The sequence below is a fragment of the Hoplias malabaricus genome, chromosome 16, assembly GCF_029633855.1.
Source record: "Hoplias malabaricus isolate fHopMal1 chromosome 16, fHopMal1.hap1, whole genome shotgun sequence".
NCBI classification, from domain to species: domain Eukaryota; kingdom Metazoa; phylum Chordata; class Actinopteri; order Characiformes; family Erythrinidae; genus Hoplias; species Hoplias malabaricus.
Window position 1 is genome coordinate 1551223 of NC_089815.1, and position 18044 is coordinate 1569266.

Consider the following 18044-nt stretch of genomic DNA (forward strand, 5'->3'; position numbering starts at 1 on the left):
TTTTATTGTTTATTGGCTGTAAATAAAGCGCTTCAACAGCAGGAGTTTAGGGCCTTTGTCAAACGCTCGTTTTTTTAGTTCAGTAACACAACAGCATTAACAGGAACCCTGGAGAAGACCTCACCCTGAAAGTCACGATCGCCTATTTATTGCATTGATGTGGTCAGTGTATGAATTGTTTTATATTTAATTGCAATAAAGATGAAGTTAAAACCAGTGTTTGGTTGAATATGGCTTTTTTTCGGAGCTGCGCTGCTTTAAAACACGTACAAATGAGTGTAAGGTTTGTACACAGCATAGTGTCCTCCTCATTGTTTATTCCACGGTGTAAAGGCGTATCACACTCGAACAGGTCGGGTTCCACGTCCCTCGTCTCTGCTTGTGTCTTGGCCTTACAGGCTTTGACAGTACTGAGGCTTTCACATAGGGGGCAGCAGAGGTCTACATCATAGAGAAGCAGTGCCTCTAGAGTTTGTAACGCTGTCCAATGAAGATGAGTCAGAGGTGAATGGAACCAGACGGTGTCCTCTGAAAGCTCCTCTCAGAAACAGTGGGGGGCGCAGGGGTGATGTCTGATTAGAGCCTGGAGGTGGTGGTGAGCCATGCTGAGCTTATGGTGTAGACCTGGAGACGCCTGGTTCCATTCACTATCCCATAGTTCCTCTACAGCTTCAGTTACATCTCAGCCGTGTGGACGTAACTGCACTGAGAGTCCAGTCCCTGTCTCGTTGGTCTCGCTCCATGTTCGAAAGAGATGAACGTGATAACGTAGGAAAACCTGTGAGAACTGACTATACGCTGTAAAAACCCACTTTTCTTCTTTAACTTAGTGATTCTGCTCGGTTTGTTTAATATTATGATTTTTCAGCTTATTTCTTGACAGTTTCACTAGTTTAGTGACTTTTACAATGTCAACAGTAAGTTTAATTTCTCAAAAAATGAAAGTTATCCTCAAAGTTTCAAGATAAATCACATAAAACTGTCCAAAAAACAGGAGAATAATCAGATTTTACTGTAATCTCAGTTCCTCTGAGTTCTTCTGAGCCTCTAAAAGTTGTGAACAATAGTGTTGGGCTCACCATGGTCCAGAAGAAGTAGATGGTGAAGAGGGCGAATGTGAGGAGGAAGAGGGTGCACGCCCTCCAGGCCGTTGCTGTAGAAAAGGTCCACGGCTCCTTGGACACACATCCAGCCGGACAGACCGGCCATGCTGCTGCGTGGATGGAGTGGCCAGCCAGTGGAACAATACACACACACACACACACACACACACACACACACACACACACACGCAAAGTGAGGACAACACTGATCTCTCTGCATCGGTTTGATGGCTTTCAGCACCTGTTCCTTTAAATGATAATGAGCCGCTCGCTGTTCACCCCGACCCCGAGCGCACAGCAGTGAGGAGCGAGGAGCAGAAGCTCTGGTTTTTAGCCGTTTTCACTCTGTTCTCTTTCTTCTCCGTTTTTACTCAGTGCTCTTATTTCTCCGCGCTCGTTGTGTCTGTTTCGCTGAGTTTAACCTCGTCTTTGCGCTCTCACATAAACACGAGTCCAGCGCTGTGATTGGACAGACTCAGACGAGGGGGCGGGGCCATTCTAAAGTCTCTGCACTTGACGTCAGAAGCGGCGCAGGATCAGAACGGCTTGTGTTTTCTGACTTAGGCAGTGCACAGAAAACTGACTGGGGGTGGGGGTCTTGTTTCACAGTGTGTGGGTTGGATGTGTCTCTTGTTCTTTTTGTTTATTCTGAGGTGTGGGAGTGTGTTGATGTGATTTGACCATAGTTGGATAAATGGGTCCTCCACAGATACGTGAGGTCAGTGCAGTGTGTCCTGGGCCTGGGCAGACAGGGCTATATTGGTCAGCTGTGTTTACCCCACACAGGAGATAAAAGACATTAAAGAAGCACGAAGCCTGAGCACAGCGCCATCTAATCTCTTCACCTGCTGAAGTGGTTTAGAGCTGAAGAGCAGACGAGCTGCAGCAGACGCTTCAATGTGAACCGAGGGTCGCTCCGGGACACTTCACTGCACCAGTGTCCAAACTTTACCACCGCCATTCCAGAGCTGTGTGTCACTGAGTGTGTGTGTGTGTGTGTGAGAATGTATATCACAGTATGAGAATGTATCGCAGTCTGAGAGTGTGTGTTGGTGTGTGTAACACAGTTTGAGAGTGTGTTATGTGTGAGAGTGTGTAGCGCAGTGTAAGAGTGTGTTGGTGTGTGTATCAGTTTGAGAGTGTATCGCAGTCTGTGTGTGTGTGTTGGTGTGTGAGAGTGTGTAGTGCAGTGTGAGAGTGTGTTGGTGTGTGTATTACAGTGTGAGAGTGTGTAGCGCAGTGTGAGCGCGTGTGTTGGTGTGTGTATCAGTGTGAGTGTGTGTGTTGGAGTGTGTATCGCAGTCTGAGTGTGTTTGTTTATCACAGTTTGAGAGTGTATGTTGGTGTGTGAGAGTGTGTAGCGCAGTGTGAGAGTGTGTTTTGGTGTGTGTATCACAGATTGAGAGTGTGTATCGCAGTGTGTTGGTGTGTGTATCACAGTTTGAGTGTGTGTATCGCAGTGTGTGTGTATCACAGATTGAGAGTGTGTATCGCAGTGTGTGAGTGTGTGTTGGTGTGTGTATCACAGTTTGAGAGTGTGTATCGCAGTGTGTGAGTGTGTGTTGGTGTGTGTATCACAGTTTGAGAGTGTGTATCGCAGTGTGAGAGTGTGTGTTGGAGTGTGTATCACAGTTTGAGAGTGTGTATCGCAGTGTGTTGGTGTGTGTATCACAGTTTGAGTGTGTGTATCGCAGTGTGTGTGTATCACAGATTGAGAGTGTGTATCGCAGTGTGAGAGTGTGTGTTGGAGTGTGTATCACAGTTTGAGAGTGTGTATCGCAGTGTGAGAGTGTGTGTTGGAGTGTGTATCACAGTTTGAGAGTGTGTATCGCAGTGTGTTGGTGTGTGTATCACAGATTGAGAGTGTGTGAGTGTACCGCCGTGTGAGTGTGTGTGTTGGTGTGTGTATCGCAGTTTGAGAGTGTGTATCGCAGTGTGTGTGTGTGTGTTGGAGTGTGTATCGCAGTGTGAGAGTGTGTATCGCAGTGTGTGTGTGTGTTACCTCAGTCAGAGGCTTGGGCAGGCATTCCAGGGCGAACTCGTGGTGGCAGAGCTTGCAGCGTCTTGTGCTGGAAGCCGTGAGCCAGTGCTCGAGACAGACCCAGTGCACCGCGCCCACCGTCCCCGCACACACACATGGAGACACCAGCTCCGCGGCGACACCGCCTTCGTGACAGATTCGGCAGAACAGCTCCAGTCCGTTCAGGCTGTGGACACACAGTGGGTTTTAACAGAGCAGCTGCTCATGCCATCAGCCCCCTCAGGGATGAGACCCCCCCCCCCCCCCCCCACCACAGAGAAGGTGTGGCCCACCTGCTGCAGCTGGACACCGGGAGCATGGACAGAACATGATCCAGAGAAGGGGGGACATCCTGGACGGGGCCTGGGCTGATCTCCACTGATTTATTTTCCAGTTTTGGTGAATCCAGGTCCACTGGATCAGGACCAGGACCAGGTGACCAGGCCTCACTCTGCATGTCCTTTACATACACATCCCTTCACACCTCACACCTTGAGAGAGAGAGAGAGAGAGAGAGAGAGAGAAAAGGATAAAGTAATGGAGAGAAAGAGTCATATATAAATAAAAAATGACAGACAGTGAGTTAGATGGAGAGAAAGTGTGTGTGTGTGTGTGTGTGTGTGTGAGAGAGTAATCAGACCAATCAGTGAATACTATAGTGTCAAGTGCAAACATTTTGTTGATTTTCTAAGTTTGAAAATGCTTTTTAAACACTAATAATTTCAAAATATTTACCTCTAATAACAGAAAACTCGTTATTCTTCAAATAATCTGCACAGTTCACCCAACGGACCCAGTGCTATTGGGTTTTTAGTCAGAGCCTTGGACAGTGGAACTGAGTGGAACCAGACGTCCTCCTTTAAAAGCACCTCAGAGATTTAAAAAAAAAAAAAATACACAAAAACATTCTCAGTCTTAAGTCTTTTCTTTTTAAATGTTCCCATCATCACCACCATCCTCATCATCATCACATCATCATCATCACCACCACCATCCTCACCATCATCATCACATCCTCATCATCATCACATCCTCACCATCATCACATCCTCCTCATCATCATCACTGTGGAAGTACACTGCTTGGTGTTGTAAACAAGGCGATGTCTGGTTCCATTCAAAACCACTGGAAAGAAAGCTATTCCAGAGTCTCTACAATCCACCACTTCACACCAACACACTCTCCATCGCTTTCTTTACTTTGTAATAACTGTATTATGCAGAAATGTTGAAAAAATTGGAAGGTTTACATATTATAACTGACCATTAAACACTGGCATGTAATAAACCATGGGTGTAAAGGGTTAATGGTGTTGTGTAGATGTTAATGTGTCCTAGGTGCACTGTGCAATCAGCAGAAATAAAAAATAATAAAAACACTTACCAGCTGTCCGTCAGCTTCAGCGTTGCTGGACATGAGGGAGGAAGCTGGAGAGCAAGGTCCCGAAAGCCCAGAGAGGTTCAGCTTCATTCCTCCATCCTTCCTTCCCTCCATTCGATCATCAGAGAAGAGAGAGAGAAACAATGTGCTCCGGATCTCACACAGTCCATCAACTCACTCCAAACGGTGTCCAATCCCCAGAGGATGGTCTCTGTTTTGTTTTCTCTCTCTCTCCCTGTCACTCTCTTTCTCTCTCTCTCTCTCTCTCTCTCTCTCAGATTAGGGCTGAGCTGAAGGTCTTGGGTGAGAATAACTGGGGATTAGTGACGAGCCCAGAACCCCTAATACACTTAGTCACAGCCTTTATTCACTCTCTGAAGGACTGACCACAGTAAGTGTAAGTGTGTGAGTGGATGGGTGAGTGACTGGGTGACTGTGTGAGTGACTGTGTGAGTGACTGGGTGAGTGTGCAAGTGGATGGGTGAGTGTGTGAATGACTGGGTGAGTGTGTGAGTGGATGGGTGAGTGTGTGAATGACTGGGTGAGTGTGTGAGTGGATGTGTGAGTGACTGGGTGAGTGTGTGAGTGGATGGGTGACTGGGTGAGTGTGTGAATGACTGGGTGAGTGTGTGAATGACTGGGTGAGTGTGGGAGTGAATGGCTGAATGTGCAGTGCCCTGTCCAGGGTGTGTTCCTGTCTTGCATCTAGTGATTCTGGATGGGCTCTGGACACTGTTCAGGATGAAGGCCTTACAGAAGATGAATGGATGTATGGATAAATGAATGAAGGTTTTGACAAGGTTTGGTGTTGTGCTAAGTCACTGCGTGTGCTGGTGTTGGACCCCGTCTGAGCCCCCCATGAGGACAGAGCTGAGACCTCGCCCCCTGAAGGCTGTCCAGACCCTGGGTGGATTTTGGTGGGATGCTGTGTTTATGTAAATCACCCAGACGCAGACGCAGGGCCCCGTGGCAGACAGCTATTACAGATGTAGCAACAAGACGCTTTAATACCACCACCAGACAGACCTGAAAGAGGAGAGAAGAAAAGAGGAACCAGGGATTTCCCCTGAAACACGAGAAAGTGAGCTCCCAGAGAGAGGGAGAGATTAGAGTAATCAGCCGTGAGGGCCTTCACTCTCCTTCAATCTCTCTCTCTCTCTCTCTTTCTCTCTCTCTTTCTCTCTCTCTCTCTCACTCTCTCACTCTCTCTCTCTCTCTCTCTCTCTCTCTCTCTCTCTCTCTCTTGTTAATCCTCATTCATCTCTGAGGGCCGGGCGAGACAGAAGCTGTTCAGGTTCCTCATGAATGGAGTGAGGGGGTGAATTGTGTGTGTGTGTTTCTGAGAGAGCTCTGGGGTCTTGGGGAGGGGGAGGGGGTGGGGGAGTAGTGTCCAGACTCTGGGGATCATTGTATGAATAAAACTAAGTGAAAGTATTTAAAACATGAGGTCGACGGAGGTCTGGACGCTGGACGATGACCCGTCGTCTGACCTTTGACCAAACTGTAATTAAAGGGGAAGTGTTAAAGCACACAGAGGATCTCCCTGAGCAGGGGACAGTGGTGTTGAATGAAACCAGACGTCCTGCTCTGAGAGCTCCTCACAGTGACGTGCACCCACCCACCACTGCTTGTGCTCTGGAGCAGCTGCACATGATCCTCACCATGCCTAGCACCAAGCCTTCACCGCAGCATCCGAACCTTCCCAAACACAGTGTGTGGAGAATCACCTGTTATCTGTGGCGTATTTTTAAGCGCATGTCCTTTTAAAGGAGGCTCCCTGTGTCTGGGGACGTCCAGCGGCTAAAAAGAACTCCACCAGCCGCCGCTATCAGAGCGCTATCTAGAGCTGGAGAGCGCCGTCTCTCTCCGGAGGGTTTTAAAAAGACAAGAGGACAGAAGGAGCCCCACGTGACCCGCTGTGAAGTGGCCAGAGATGGGGCTCTTATCTCGAGACCAAGAAATGATGGACACTGTTCCGGACACGGCTCTCGCTCTGCCGCTTTACTGGAGCTGTTTTCAGAGCCATGAGCAGAGGTGAGTCTCAGCTGCTTCCCTTCACTCACAGAGTCGAGACCAGGGCAGAGGAGCGGTGTTACAGGGTTCCTGTGAGAAGCTGATTATTCTGGTTGGTTTTTCAGATTTATTTCAGAGGAAACGGATCCAGAAAGAAGAGGACCTGCTCCGAACACACTCCCGGTCCAGCGCTGATAGATGCTGGATGTTCTAAAACGCTCCACAGAGGTTCTGTAAGTTTTAATCAGTCATTTTTGTGCTTGATTTTTGACTCTCCATATAATCCTTTGGAGAAAAAGATTGAGACAAAAGGAGACATTAGAGAAGTGAAAAAGTAATGAAAGATTACAGAGATCCCCCTCTCCTTCTGGAGAAGAGAATGTAATGAACCTTTAAGGAACACAACTGGACTCTAACACCACTGCTGTACCTTTAAAGATACACTACACTGTTTGTAGCTTTAGTGACGGTAATGTATCTGTAATGTTCTTTTGTTCTGAGAGTGTACCTTGTGAAATTATTACAGCTTTGTTCTTTTTATTTTGTCACTACTGTTACTACAGAATAGTGCTCAGTATGTTTTACTGCCGCTGTCTCACGCTGCCACCTCTGCTTTGTCTTGAGTATGGATTCAGGCTGGTTTTTCTGCCCCTGGCCATGACGGAGTGGACGCTGCTGAAGCGTTTGCTGGACGCCGTGCACCAGCACTCGACTCTGATTGGACGCTTGTGGCTGACAGTGATGGTGATCTTCCGGCTGCTGGTGGTGGCGGTGGCGGCCGAGGACGTGTATGCGGACGAGCAGCAGATGTTTGTGTGCGACACCCTGCAGCCCGGCTGCCCCAACGTCTGCTACGACGCCTTCGCCCCCATCTCCCAGCCGCGCTTCTGGGTCTTCCACATCATCGCCGTGTCCACACCCTCGCTCGGGTTCATCATCTACACCTGGCACAACCTCTCCAAGAGGACACACCCCGCCGTCCCGTGAGTGGTCCACACAGCCCTTTAACATATTTATCTCGGTATATCTCATTATTCAGGCTGTTTGTCTCAATGTATCTCATTATTTAGGCTGTTTGTCTCAATATATCTCATTATTCAGGCTGTTTATCTCAATGTATCTCATTATTTAGGCTGTTTGTCTCAGTATATCTCATTATTCAGGCGTTTATCTCAGTATATCTCATTATTCAGGCTGTTTATCTCAATGTATCCCATTATTCAGGCTGTTTATCTCAATGTATCTCATTATTCAGGCTGTTTATCTCAATGTATCTCATTATTCAGGCTGTTTATCTCAATGTATCTCATTATTCAGGCTGTTTATCTCAATGTATCTCATTATTCAGGCTGTTTATCTCAATGTATCTCATTATTCAGGCTGTTTATCTCAATGTATCTCATTATTCAGGCTGTTTATCTTAATGTATCTCATTATTTAGGCTGTTTATCTCAAAGTATCTCATTATTCAGGCATATATCTCAGTATATCTTATTATTCAGGCGTTTATCTCAATGTATCTCATTATTCAGGCTATTTATCTCAATATTTAAGCTGTTTGTCTCAATGTATCTCATTATTCAGGCTGTTTATCTTAATGTATCTCATTATTTAGGCTGTTTATCTCAGTATATTTCATTATTTAGGGTGTTTATATCAATGCATCTCATTATTCAGGCAGTTTATCTCAATGTAACTCATTATTTAGGCTGTTTATCTTAATGCATCTCATTATTTAGGCTCTTTATCTCAATGTATCTCATTATTCAGGCGATTTATTTTGATATATCCCTTATTCAAGATTATTATCTCAATATATTTTATTATTTAAAGTATTTATCCCAGTGTATCTCATTATTCGAGGTATATATCTCAGTACATCTCATTATTCAGGAAATTTAACTCTATATGTTTTCAGGTCCAACAAGAGCCTGGGTCAGAGCCTGGTGAATGTGCTGGAAGGTATCAGCGTCCAGAAGAGTGTCCAGAAAAATGTCCAGAAGAATGCCTGTGTGCCTCTCACCTGTTCCCAGGCCCGAAATCTTTGTAGTTTGAGCTGTGATTCAGACAGCTGCTCCATTACCTCCCATAGACACCTGGGCCACAGTCTGGTCAACGTCCTGGAGGGTCTCGGAGTCCGCAGCGGTCAGAAGAGCAGCCCCCAGAATGCCTGTGTGTCCTTGACTTGCTCTGTGGATCAAGGATCTCCTGAGGGAGGTTCTTCAGGAGTTCTCTCCAAAGTGTATGTGTTCCACGTGTGTTTCCGGGCCCTGCTGGAGGTGGGCTTCCTCCTCACCCAGTGGTTTCTGTTCGGTTTCCGTGTTCCGGCTCACTTCGTGTGCACCGTTCCTCCGTGTTCCCAGAGGGTGGACTGCTACGTCTCCCGGCCGACGGAGAAGAGCATCTTCCTCATTTTCATGTTCTCCGTAGGGGCCTTCTGCATCTTCCTCAACGTCCTGGAGCTCAACCACCTCGGCTGGAAGAAGATCAAGAAGTCCATGAGCCGGAAACACGACCAAGGAGCCAGAAACAATTATGATCCACAGTCCATGACCTCGCTGACATTTAGAGAAGTGACCAGCACCACCTCCCTGCCCACTCTGGACCTGGTTCTGGACCATCGGCCCGACTGGACCTGCGCTGGAAACTGTTCTCAGATCAAAGAGGAGAGAGAGGACTTGGTGCAGAACAAAAGAGAGAAAACACAAGCTCCTAAAGGAAAACCCAGCAAATCTAGAGGTGCTGAGGTGTGGATATAATGGCGCTTCTCCACTGCATGGACCCTACTCTAATCGGCTCAGCTCTTTGGCTTTTCCATTAAGCGAATCTGGTATCTGGACCCTGGAAGTGAGTTCTCTTTTACTCCTTGTTCTTTTTTGAGCTTTATAGTGGAAAGCCAACCAGGGACCAAGCCAGTAAAGTCAAGAGTAGATCAGGTACAATGCAGTGGAAATCGCCATAAAAGAATAGAGCTAGGAATCCCGGACGGTGTGGAGGTCCAAGTCCAGGCATGGATTTTGAACCTTCAGGTCTGTGTTATTATAAACCTAACTCCAGTTACCCAAGGGACTCTGAAACTCAGACTGGACTCTTCTGGTGAGGGGAAGCTCCAACCAGAAGGAACAGGGAGGCCTTGCCCTTAAGGAAGGGCATGCCTCAAACCCTGTGTTCCCCAAACACGCAATCTCAATGCTGCAATGCAGACGGAACAAACCCAGATCATATGCCACCCCTGGTAAAATTACGATGGTCTCTAAAGATGCTGCATGTTCAGGTTCCGCAAATTGGGAGCTATTCCCTCCCTTCAGGGCAAGGCCTCCCGGTTCCTCCAGGTTGGGGTTTCCCTCTGAGTGTGTGGGTTGGAATCTTTGTGAACAGAAGCTGTGACACCTTCCTTGTTTGTTTTACATTCATTCACAATGCAAGCTGCTTTTCATTTAATATAAATTGAAATTTGCAAAATATATATATATTAAATATTTTTTTCCTTCTGTAAATTTTTTGTTTAATTTGAATTGAAAAACCTTGGTTCTGAGATCCAGTTTAGTCCCAGGCTAAGTCTAAGCATTACCTGGAAATTTAAACCCTCTGAACTAACACAGCCAGGCCACTAGGTGTCAGAATGGCATTCCTTGAGTTTCAGTTTCTCATTATATTGAATGGGATTGGTTGAAACAGTAGCTATGAAACAGGACATTTGTGGGCGGAGCTTGGACACTGAGCGAACAACAGCTGCTCCTTTCTTTAAGATGTTTTCTTTTGTGTGAAATAAACAGAAAAATGTCAGTCACAACAAAGTAAACAGTATTTATCATTTATTTATGCAATATACAGTTTGTAATATATTCATTTACATCTATAAAACACTTTCTGTATAAATTACCATAAAGAGAGCAAAACAAACATCATCTGTGTCCCACTCCTTACTGAGTACTGTACTGAACAGAGTACTGCACTTACTAAGTACTGTACTGAGTACTAAACTGAGAACTGAACAGAGTATTGTACTGAGTGCTGTACTAAGAACAGAGTATTGTACTGAGTACTAAGAACTAAACTGAGTACTGAACCGAGTAATGAACTGAGTACTGTACTTACTGAATACTAAACTGAATAGTGAACCGAGAACTATACTTACTGAGTACTCGCTGAGTACTGAACCAAGTAATGAACTGAGTACTGTACTTACTGAACTGATTACTCACTGAGTACTGAACCAAGTAATGAACTAAGTACTGTACTTACTGAATACTGAACTGAGTACTAAACTGAGCACTGTACTAAGTACTTGCTGAATGATGAACTGAGTACTCACTGAGTACTGAACCAAGTAATAAACTAAGTACTGTACTCACTGAATACTGAATTTGGTACTGTACTCACTGAATACTGAACTTGGTCCTGTACTTACTGAATACTGAACTGAGTACTAAATTGAGCACTGTACTGAGTACTGAACTGAGTACTTACTGAATACTGAACTGAGCACAGTACCGAGTACTGTACTTACTGAATTCTGAACTGAGTACTGTACTCACTGAATACTGAACTTGGTACTATACTTACTGAATTCTGAACCGAGTACTAAACTGAGTACTGTACTTACTGAATTCTGAACCGAGTAATAAACTGAGTACTGAACCGAGCACTGTACTGAGTACTTACTGAATACTGAACTGAGCACATTGTACTTACTGAATTCTGAACTGAGTACTGAATTGAGTACTGAACTTGGTACTGTACTTACTGAATTCTGAACCGAGTACTGAACTGAGTACTGTACTGAGAAATGTAGTGACAGAATTGGGACAAAAAACATAAAGGTGGGGGTGGGGGTCAGTAGTGTTTGGTAGTGAACGGGTCACTGTTTGTTTTTCCCGGAAATAGTTCATTCAAGTTGAAACAGTTTTGTAACATTTCCCATTAAGGCATGTGTAACGGATCATGTCCAAAAGTCTGTAGACACCTTTACACCGGCTATGAATAGACACAGACACTCTAGAGCAACATGAGCGTAACCCTGTGTTCACACCAGGAGCTACGTGAGAAGCCAGACTTCAAGGAATCGGGTGCATCCCCCGTCAGACTTTGACCTCACTGTGGGCTGTGGTTAAACCGCCTACTCTCTCTCCTGCGCCGCCCGACCTTCTGCTCACTGTTCTGACACAAACCTGCCATGTGGGGTTTTTCAGGAGTGCTTCCCCTCATTGAGTAATGAGTTCAGGAGTGACAGCTCAGTCACCAGATGCCGTTCAGTGCAGCAAGCATGTGTATTTCATCAGGTGCACGGAGCTGTCACTCAAAACCTCATTAGCCAATGAACGACAACATCCACGGACTGCAGGAAGTCAAGCAGCAGGAGTGAGAGCGTTTCAGAATCTAAATATCTGCAGTGCATGATCTGGGATACGCAGAGAAGCAGTTACAGCACTGTATCATCATCCACAGTGATAAGGCACTACACTGTTAGGGATGACCACATTGAGACCATCTCTGAAAGAGCCAATCAGATTCACTGACAGCTTAATGAAGAAACACCTCACTGAAATGTAGCAGCTGCCCATTGGCTTCTATTCAAAGTGAATTTGGGCAACACTTTACTGGAGGGTTGTGTCAGTCGTCATAAGGAAGTTGTGTAGTTTACAGAGGAGTAAATACAGATAAACGTGAAACCACTGAAGTGTCACTTTTATAGACCACAGGGAATTCTGGGAAAGTGTCCTGAGCGCAGAGGCTTCAGTCTGGAGACGTGTGAATGTTTCCATCTGATGACAGACGTGGAGCTCTTTCTGATACAGGAGCGGATTGATACTGTCTCCTTTATCAATAGTAATACTCATTCAACAGAGCAGCGATGGCAGAGAAAGAGATGTAAAAAAGGAGGTTTGACAGTGAAAGACACAACAGAAAAGAAACAAGCAGCTCATTTAAAAAACACAGACAAAGAAGAGACAAAAACAGTACAGTCCATGGCCAGAGTGGAACTCCGTCTTTCGCCTCTTCTTCTGTAAAATGAGGACATTTCTGTGAGACCAGACACTTTCTGTCAGTTTAAAAAGAAGCCGTCAATCTGTGAAGTGATTTTAAAAGCTTGAGAGACTATAGTTCATTTACATTTCTTTATAAAACTGTAACTTTGGGGTTTGATATCGACCGAACAATATTTACAGTGGGGATCAATACCCATCTCTATCCATCTCTCTCTCTGTCGCTCTCACAAAGCTGATTGGAGCAGAAAAGGCTCGTCATTAAACGCAGAGGAGAGCTACAGTAGAAAGTGGAATGTTTTCAGATAAAAAACAGACGAAGGTTCATGTGCTGAGTGAATGGGAGTTGATTCTAAAGAGGAACACAACCACAGTCACAAAATAAATAATAATAATAATTCATTCATTCATTATCTGTAACTGCTTATCCAATTCAGGGTCCAGAGCCTACCTGGAATCACTGGGTGCAAGGCAGTCACAGGGAAAACACACCACACAGACAGTCACCTGGAGGAAACCCACGCAGACACAGAGAGAACACACCACACTCCTCACAGACAGTCACGGGGAGGAAACCCACGCAGACACAGAGAGAACACACCACACTCCTCACAGACAGTCACCCGGAGAAAACCCACGCGCAGACAGAGAGAACACGCCACACTCCTCACAGACAGTCACCCGGAGGAAACCCACGCAGACACAGAGAGAACACACCACACTCCTCACAGACAGTCACCCGGAGCGGGACTCAAACCCACAACCTCCAGGACCCTGGAGCTGTGTGACTGCGACACTACCTGCTGCTCCACTGTGCCTTGTGCCCAATGATTCCAGGTAGGCTCTGGACCCACCGCGACCCTGAACTGGATAAGGGTTACAGATAATGAATGAATGAATGAATTAATAATTATTGTTATTATTAATTTCCATCTCCACCCAAATACACTGTGACTGTGATTATACATAATCACAATAATCACAAACGAGAGAGAGAGTGGGAGAGAGAGAGAGATGCACTAAATGGAGCTGAATGACCTTCACTCAAAGCTGTCACTGTTACAGTCTTCACATTCCCACACTTTTCCAAATTTCTGCTTCATCACATGCTTCAGATGTCACTGAGACTGGTATTTGGTGGACTTGCCCTTTTTAGGTTCTCCTGATTAGGACGGCTGTGTTTGGCAGGTTTTGTTACATCACAAATCTGAGGTAGTGCTTGAAAGCTCATGTCACGTAAGGTTTGGTCAGATCTGGATTGTTGTCTCAAAGCATCAGCTCCACTGAGTTTATGGATTATATCCCAGAACCTCCTCTGATATCTAACCCACACTGAACGTCTAAACGTTTGCTGACACTTCTACACACAGCACCAGATGAAGTGTGATGCTCTGGAGCAGCTGCACATGAGACTGTGTGTTGACAGAAGGGGTATTAAACCTTTCAGACTCAGTCTGATTGCTCTGGGATGAGTTGGAATCCAGAACTTTTCATTCAGCATCAGTAGCTGACCTCACGAATGCTGTCAAGGCTGAATGCCATCAAATCCCCTCACAGAAATGTTCAAACATCTGGTATAAAGCCTCCCCAGGCAGGTGGATGCTTCGCTGCAGCCAGAGGAGACTATAAGTAGGTGTCTACAAACTTTAGGACACAGTGTAGCTCTGGCGGCTATAAAGAGAGCGCTAGAGAGACAGAGGTCAAACACTGGGGGAATACACATTCATATGAGAAGCAGTAGAGACACCGACAGTCCGTAACAAATGTGTTTCAGCAACAGAGAAGACCACCGCAGCAGATAAACCACGTTAGAGCCAGAGAACTGAAACCGCTCAGTGACGAAGGCAGCCTTCTTATTGGATGCAACACCTTTTCGGAACAACCAATGAGCAAAAGCCAAAGGATAAACATCAGAAGGCCGACAGGACACCGGCGTACGGCGGGTCACCGACAGAGAGGAGAGAGAGGAATAAATAGTGGGTTAAAAAAAGCGCCTGGAAGCGTCTGTGGTGGAATGCGGCTCCTCGTGGAGAGAGTCGTTAGGCCGGGCTCATTGAGGGAGGGGCACTAGGACCTCCACGTAGTTGATGGGGAAGAAGCCCGACTCCCCGTTGATCATGCCCTCGTACCAGTTCTCGTCGATCTGGTTGGTGAGGATGATGATGTCCCCCTCTTTGAAGCCCAGCTCTCCCTGGTTCTCGGGCTGGAAGTCGTAGAGCGAGCGGCAGCACGGCTGGTCCATGTGCAGCTCTGTCTCTGAGAGGAAAAATACAACAAAACGTAAACATAAAAACATCCTGTAGCTCCTTAAACAGCTTCTTAATCTTAATCTCTGAAAAAAATGTCATTTCCTTCATGTTTTAAAGGAGCAATAAGTCATTTTTACTGAACTAAAAACTATCAAACATAGCCCTTTTTGACCAGTTACACTCTGGATCTTAAACTGGTTCTGTTCAGGATTTTTAAAATAATAAGAACATAAGGGGGGCACTGTGGAGCAGCAGGTAGTGTCTCTGTCACAGCTCCCGCTCCGGGTGACTGTCTGTGAGGAGTGTGGTGTGTTCTCTCTGTGTCCGCGTGGGTTTCCTCTGGGTGACTGTCTGTGAGGAGTGTGGTGTGTTCTCTCTGTGTCTGCGTGGGTTTCCTCCGGGTGACTGTCTGTGAGGAGTGTGGTGTGTTCTCTCTGTGTCTGCGTGGGTTTCCTCCGGGTGACTGTCTGTGAGGAGTGTGGTGTGTTCTCTCTGTGTCCGCGTGGGTTTCCTCCGGGTGACTGTCTGTGAGGAGTGTGGCGTGTTCTCCCTGTGTCTGCGTGGGTTTCCTCCGGGTGACTGTCTGTGAGGAGTGTGGTGTGTTCTCTCTGTGTCCGCGTGGGTTTCCTCCGGGTGACTGTCTGTGAGGAGTGTGGTGTGTTCTCTCTGTGTCCGCGTGGGTTTCCTCCGGGTGACTGTCTGTGAGGAGTGTGGCGTGTTCTCCCTGTGTCTGCGTGGGTTTCCTCCGGGTGACTGTCTGTGAGGAGTGTGGTGTGTTCTCTCTGTGTCCGCGTGGGTTTCCTCCGGGTGACTGTCTGTGAGGAGTGTGGCGTGTTCTCTCTGTGTCTGCGTGGGTTTCCTCCGGGTGACTGTCTGTGAGGAGTGTGGTGTGTTCTCTCTGTGTCTGCGTGGGTTTCCTCCGGGTGCTCCGGTTTCCTCCCACGCTCCAAAAACACACGTTGGTAGGTGGATTGGAGACTCAAAAGTGTCCGTAGGTGTGAGTGCGTGAGTGAATGTGTGAGTGTGTGTCGCCCTGTGAAGGACTGGCGCCCCCTCCAGGGTGTGTTCCTGCCTTGCGCCCTGTGATTCCGGGTAGACTCCAGAACCACAGAACGAATGAATAAAAATTGTGTTCTTTATTAATTTCTATTTCTAGTATAACATACAGGGCGGCACGGTGGCGCAGCAGGTAGTGTCGCAGTCACACAGCTCCAGGGGCCTGGAGGTTGTGGGTTCGATTCCAGCTCCGGGTGACTGTCTGTGAGGAGTTGGTGTGTTCTCCCCGTGTCCGCGTGGGTTTCCTCCGGGTGCTCCGGTTTCCTCCCACAGTCCAAAAACACACGTTGCAGGTGGATTGGCGACTCGAAAGTGTCCGTAGGTGTGAGTGTGTGTGTGTGTGTGTGTGTGTCTGTGTTGCCCTGTGAAGGACTGGCGTCCCCTCCAGGGTGTATTCCTGCCTTGCGCCCGATGATTCCAGGTAGGCTCTGGACCCCCCGCGACCCTAAAAAATTGGATAAGCGGTTACAGATAATGGATGGATGGAGTATAACATACAACTCCCGTTAAATAGAGAAATAAATGTATTCCCCACAGTGTGGGTCCCCGTGCACGTTTCATATACGTTCACTACAGAATCTCCTCCAGGCCACTAGGAGTCACTATAACATTTGTCTCATAAAAAAAGACTGACTGCTCCTTTAATAAAAATCCAGCTTTAGGAAATGCTTTACTGCACATAAATACAGATGTGACGATACAGATGTGACGATACAGATGTGATGATACAGATGTGACGATACTCACGACTATGTTGGGTGCTTTCGGACCACATGTGATCGATGGGGGAAACGTATCTTACGTGATCAGCTGAGAACCAAAGTAAGAGCATGGATGACAGACACACACACACACAGAAAAAAAGCACAGATCATGGATGAACATGGATGCAATCACAAGCACGACACAAAACTCACAAGCAACAAAGTGATCCCTTCATCATCAATAATCAATAATCACTTCTACATTTCCACAAATATTATATATTTCACAGATTTCTGTTCCTTCCTGAAATTCTTGAAAACATCTATCAGTTTTAATCCGTTAGAGAGTCTTTTAAAAAGCTTCATTTGTCTCCACTCTCACCTACACCCTCCGCAATTCCTTTTTACCCCACTGGGGGGCACAGTTTGAATACCTCTGCTTTAAACTACAGCCTCTGATCTGTTCCGGCCACTGGGTGTCAGTATAGTGAAAGGACTGACTGCTGGTTTACAGTGAGATGTTGAGTACCAGGTGAAGAACTTACTTTTTCCGTTGACAGTGTGGGTGACTTGGAGATCTGTGAATAAATGAATAAAGAATGAAAGGGTTTTAGTTAAAAACAACATGATTCCCGGTACTGAGGTCGTTTCCAGGGCGATGATTTGGCGGAGGGTGGTACCTGAGGACTTTTTAGAGGAGCTGTACGAGAGGCCGTTCTGCTGGGTGTTGTCGAGCGTCTCCAGGCTGGACATGATGGACTTTGGTTTGAACTCTTTCTTGGGCCGGCTGCTCGCTGAGGCCATCCTGAGGGTCAGAAGACACACAACAGTGGGAGTTACAGTCTAAAGACAAAGGGCTGAATGTTTAATGCTCCTGAACTTTACAGGAGAAAGTCTGGACCACGGCGTACTTTTAAGACGCAGCCGTGCAGAGGAAAAGCACCACTAACGGCCTGAAGGTGGCAGAGGTTCTGCCCCGTGTTAAAGGACAAATCTGGAAGCTACCTGTTGTGTAGTTTGCTGTTGAGTTCCTCCAGGATCTCGGAGGACTGACGGTGGTACTCCAGCGCCGCCTCGATTAGAGAAGACAGCTGACTCACCTGCTCCACCTGCAGGAGGACAAGAATACTACAATAACAAATACTGAGGAACACTGTGAAAGTGACCTGGGTCAGAGGGAAGTGACCAAAAATAACTGCTGTCAACATACTTCCTCATTTGTCCTGCTCTTTCCAAACACACACACACACACACACACACACACACAGGCATGTGACACAGAGAATGGCCCGCTTTAGATAATCAGAATATTAATGTATTTCACAGTGAACTCTGCTTGCTGTTGTATAATTTATGTTTTGATATTTATTTTTATTTTATATCCAACTTCTCCCTGAACAGAGACACCATCAAACACTTCTGAAGCTAGAGAGAGAGAGAGACAGAGAGAGAGAGAGATAGAGAGAGAGCGAGAAAGAGAGACAGAGAGAGAGAAAGAGAGAGAAAGAGACAGAGAGAGAGAGAGTGAGAGA

At 46.4% G+C, this 18044-nt stretch overlaps 4 protein-coding genes across 5 annotated transcripts in view; 1 reads left to right on the top strand and 3 right to left on the bottom strand.

The window, feature by feature from the left end:
* Positions 1-18044, bottom strand: part of rplp2l (ribosomal protein, large P2, like) — a 165170-nt gene that overhangs the window by 109419 nt on the left and 37707 nt on the right. The gene's annotated exons all lie outside the window — the stretch shown is intronic.
* On the bottom strand, positions 683-4617 carry zgc:158785 (uncharacterized protein LOC791214 homolog). Its single transcript, XM_066647960.1, is given in 7 exon segments — positions 683-778; positions 1080-1133; positions 1135-1213; positions 1881-1948; positions 3106-3310; positions 3417-3583; positions 4507-4617. Coding segments are annotated over 7 exon segments (780 nt in total).
* On the top strand, positions 7174-9275 carry gjd6 (gap junction protein delta 6). The gene is made up of 3 exons (XM_066647963.1): positions 7174-7499; positions 8567-8688; positions 8734-9275. The coding sequence occupies exons 1-3, from the start codon at positions 7174-7176 to the stop codon at positions 9273-9275; spliced, it is 990 nt and encodes a 329-aa protein (XP_066504060.1).
* The window catches only part of sh3gl3a (SH3-domain GRB2-like 3a), a 25418-nt gene continuing 17704 nt past the window's right edge, over positions 10331-18044 (bottom strand). The window contains exons 7-11 of one of the 2 annotated variants that reach the window (XM_066647538.1): positions 17518-17621; positions 17193-17317; positions 17058-17090; positions 16556-16618; positions 10331-14759 (exon numbers count right to left, since the gene is read on the bottom strand). In XM_066647538.1, coding sequence (XP_066503635.1) covers positions 14554-14759; positions 16556-16618; positions 17058-17090; positions 17193-17317; positions 17518-17621 — 531 coding nt within the window. In that variant the 3' untranslated portion in view covers positions 10331-14553. The remainder of the gene's footprint in view (positions 14760-16555; positions 16619-17057; positions 17091-17192; positions 17318-17517; positions 17622-18044) is intronic. The other variant, XM_066647539.1, reaches the window with a different exon arrangement.

What these genes read in the sequence shown, in the direction of transcription:
- gjd6 (XM_066647963.1), top strand. Translation starts at nt 7,174, where the DNA reads ATGACGGAGTGGACGCTGCTGAAGCGTTTGCTGGACGCCGTGCACCAG. An exon ending in AGGACACACCCCGCCGTCCC is followed by an intron (nt 7,500 to 8,566) that starts GTGAGTGGTCCA and finishes AAATCTTTGTAG; the next exon opens with TTTGAGCTGTGATTCAGACA. An exon ending in GAGCAGCCCCCAGAATGCCT is followed by an intron (nt 8,689 to 8,733) that starts GTGTGTCCTTGA and finishes CTCCTGAGGGAG; the next exon opens with GTTCTTCAGGAGTTCTCTCC.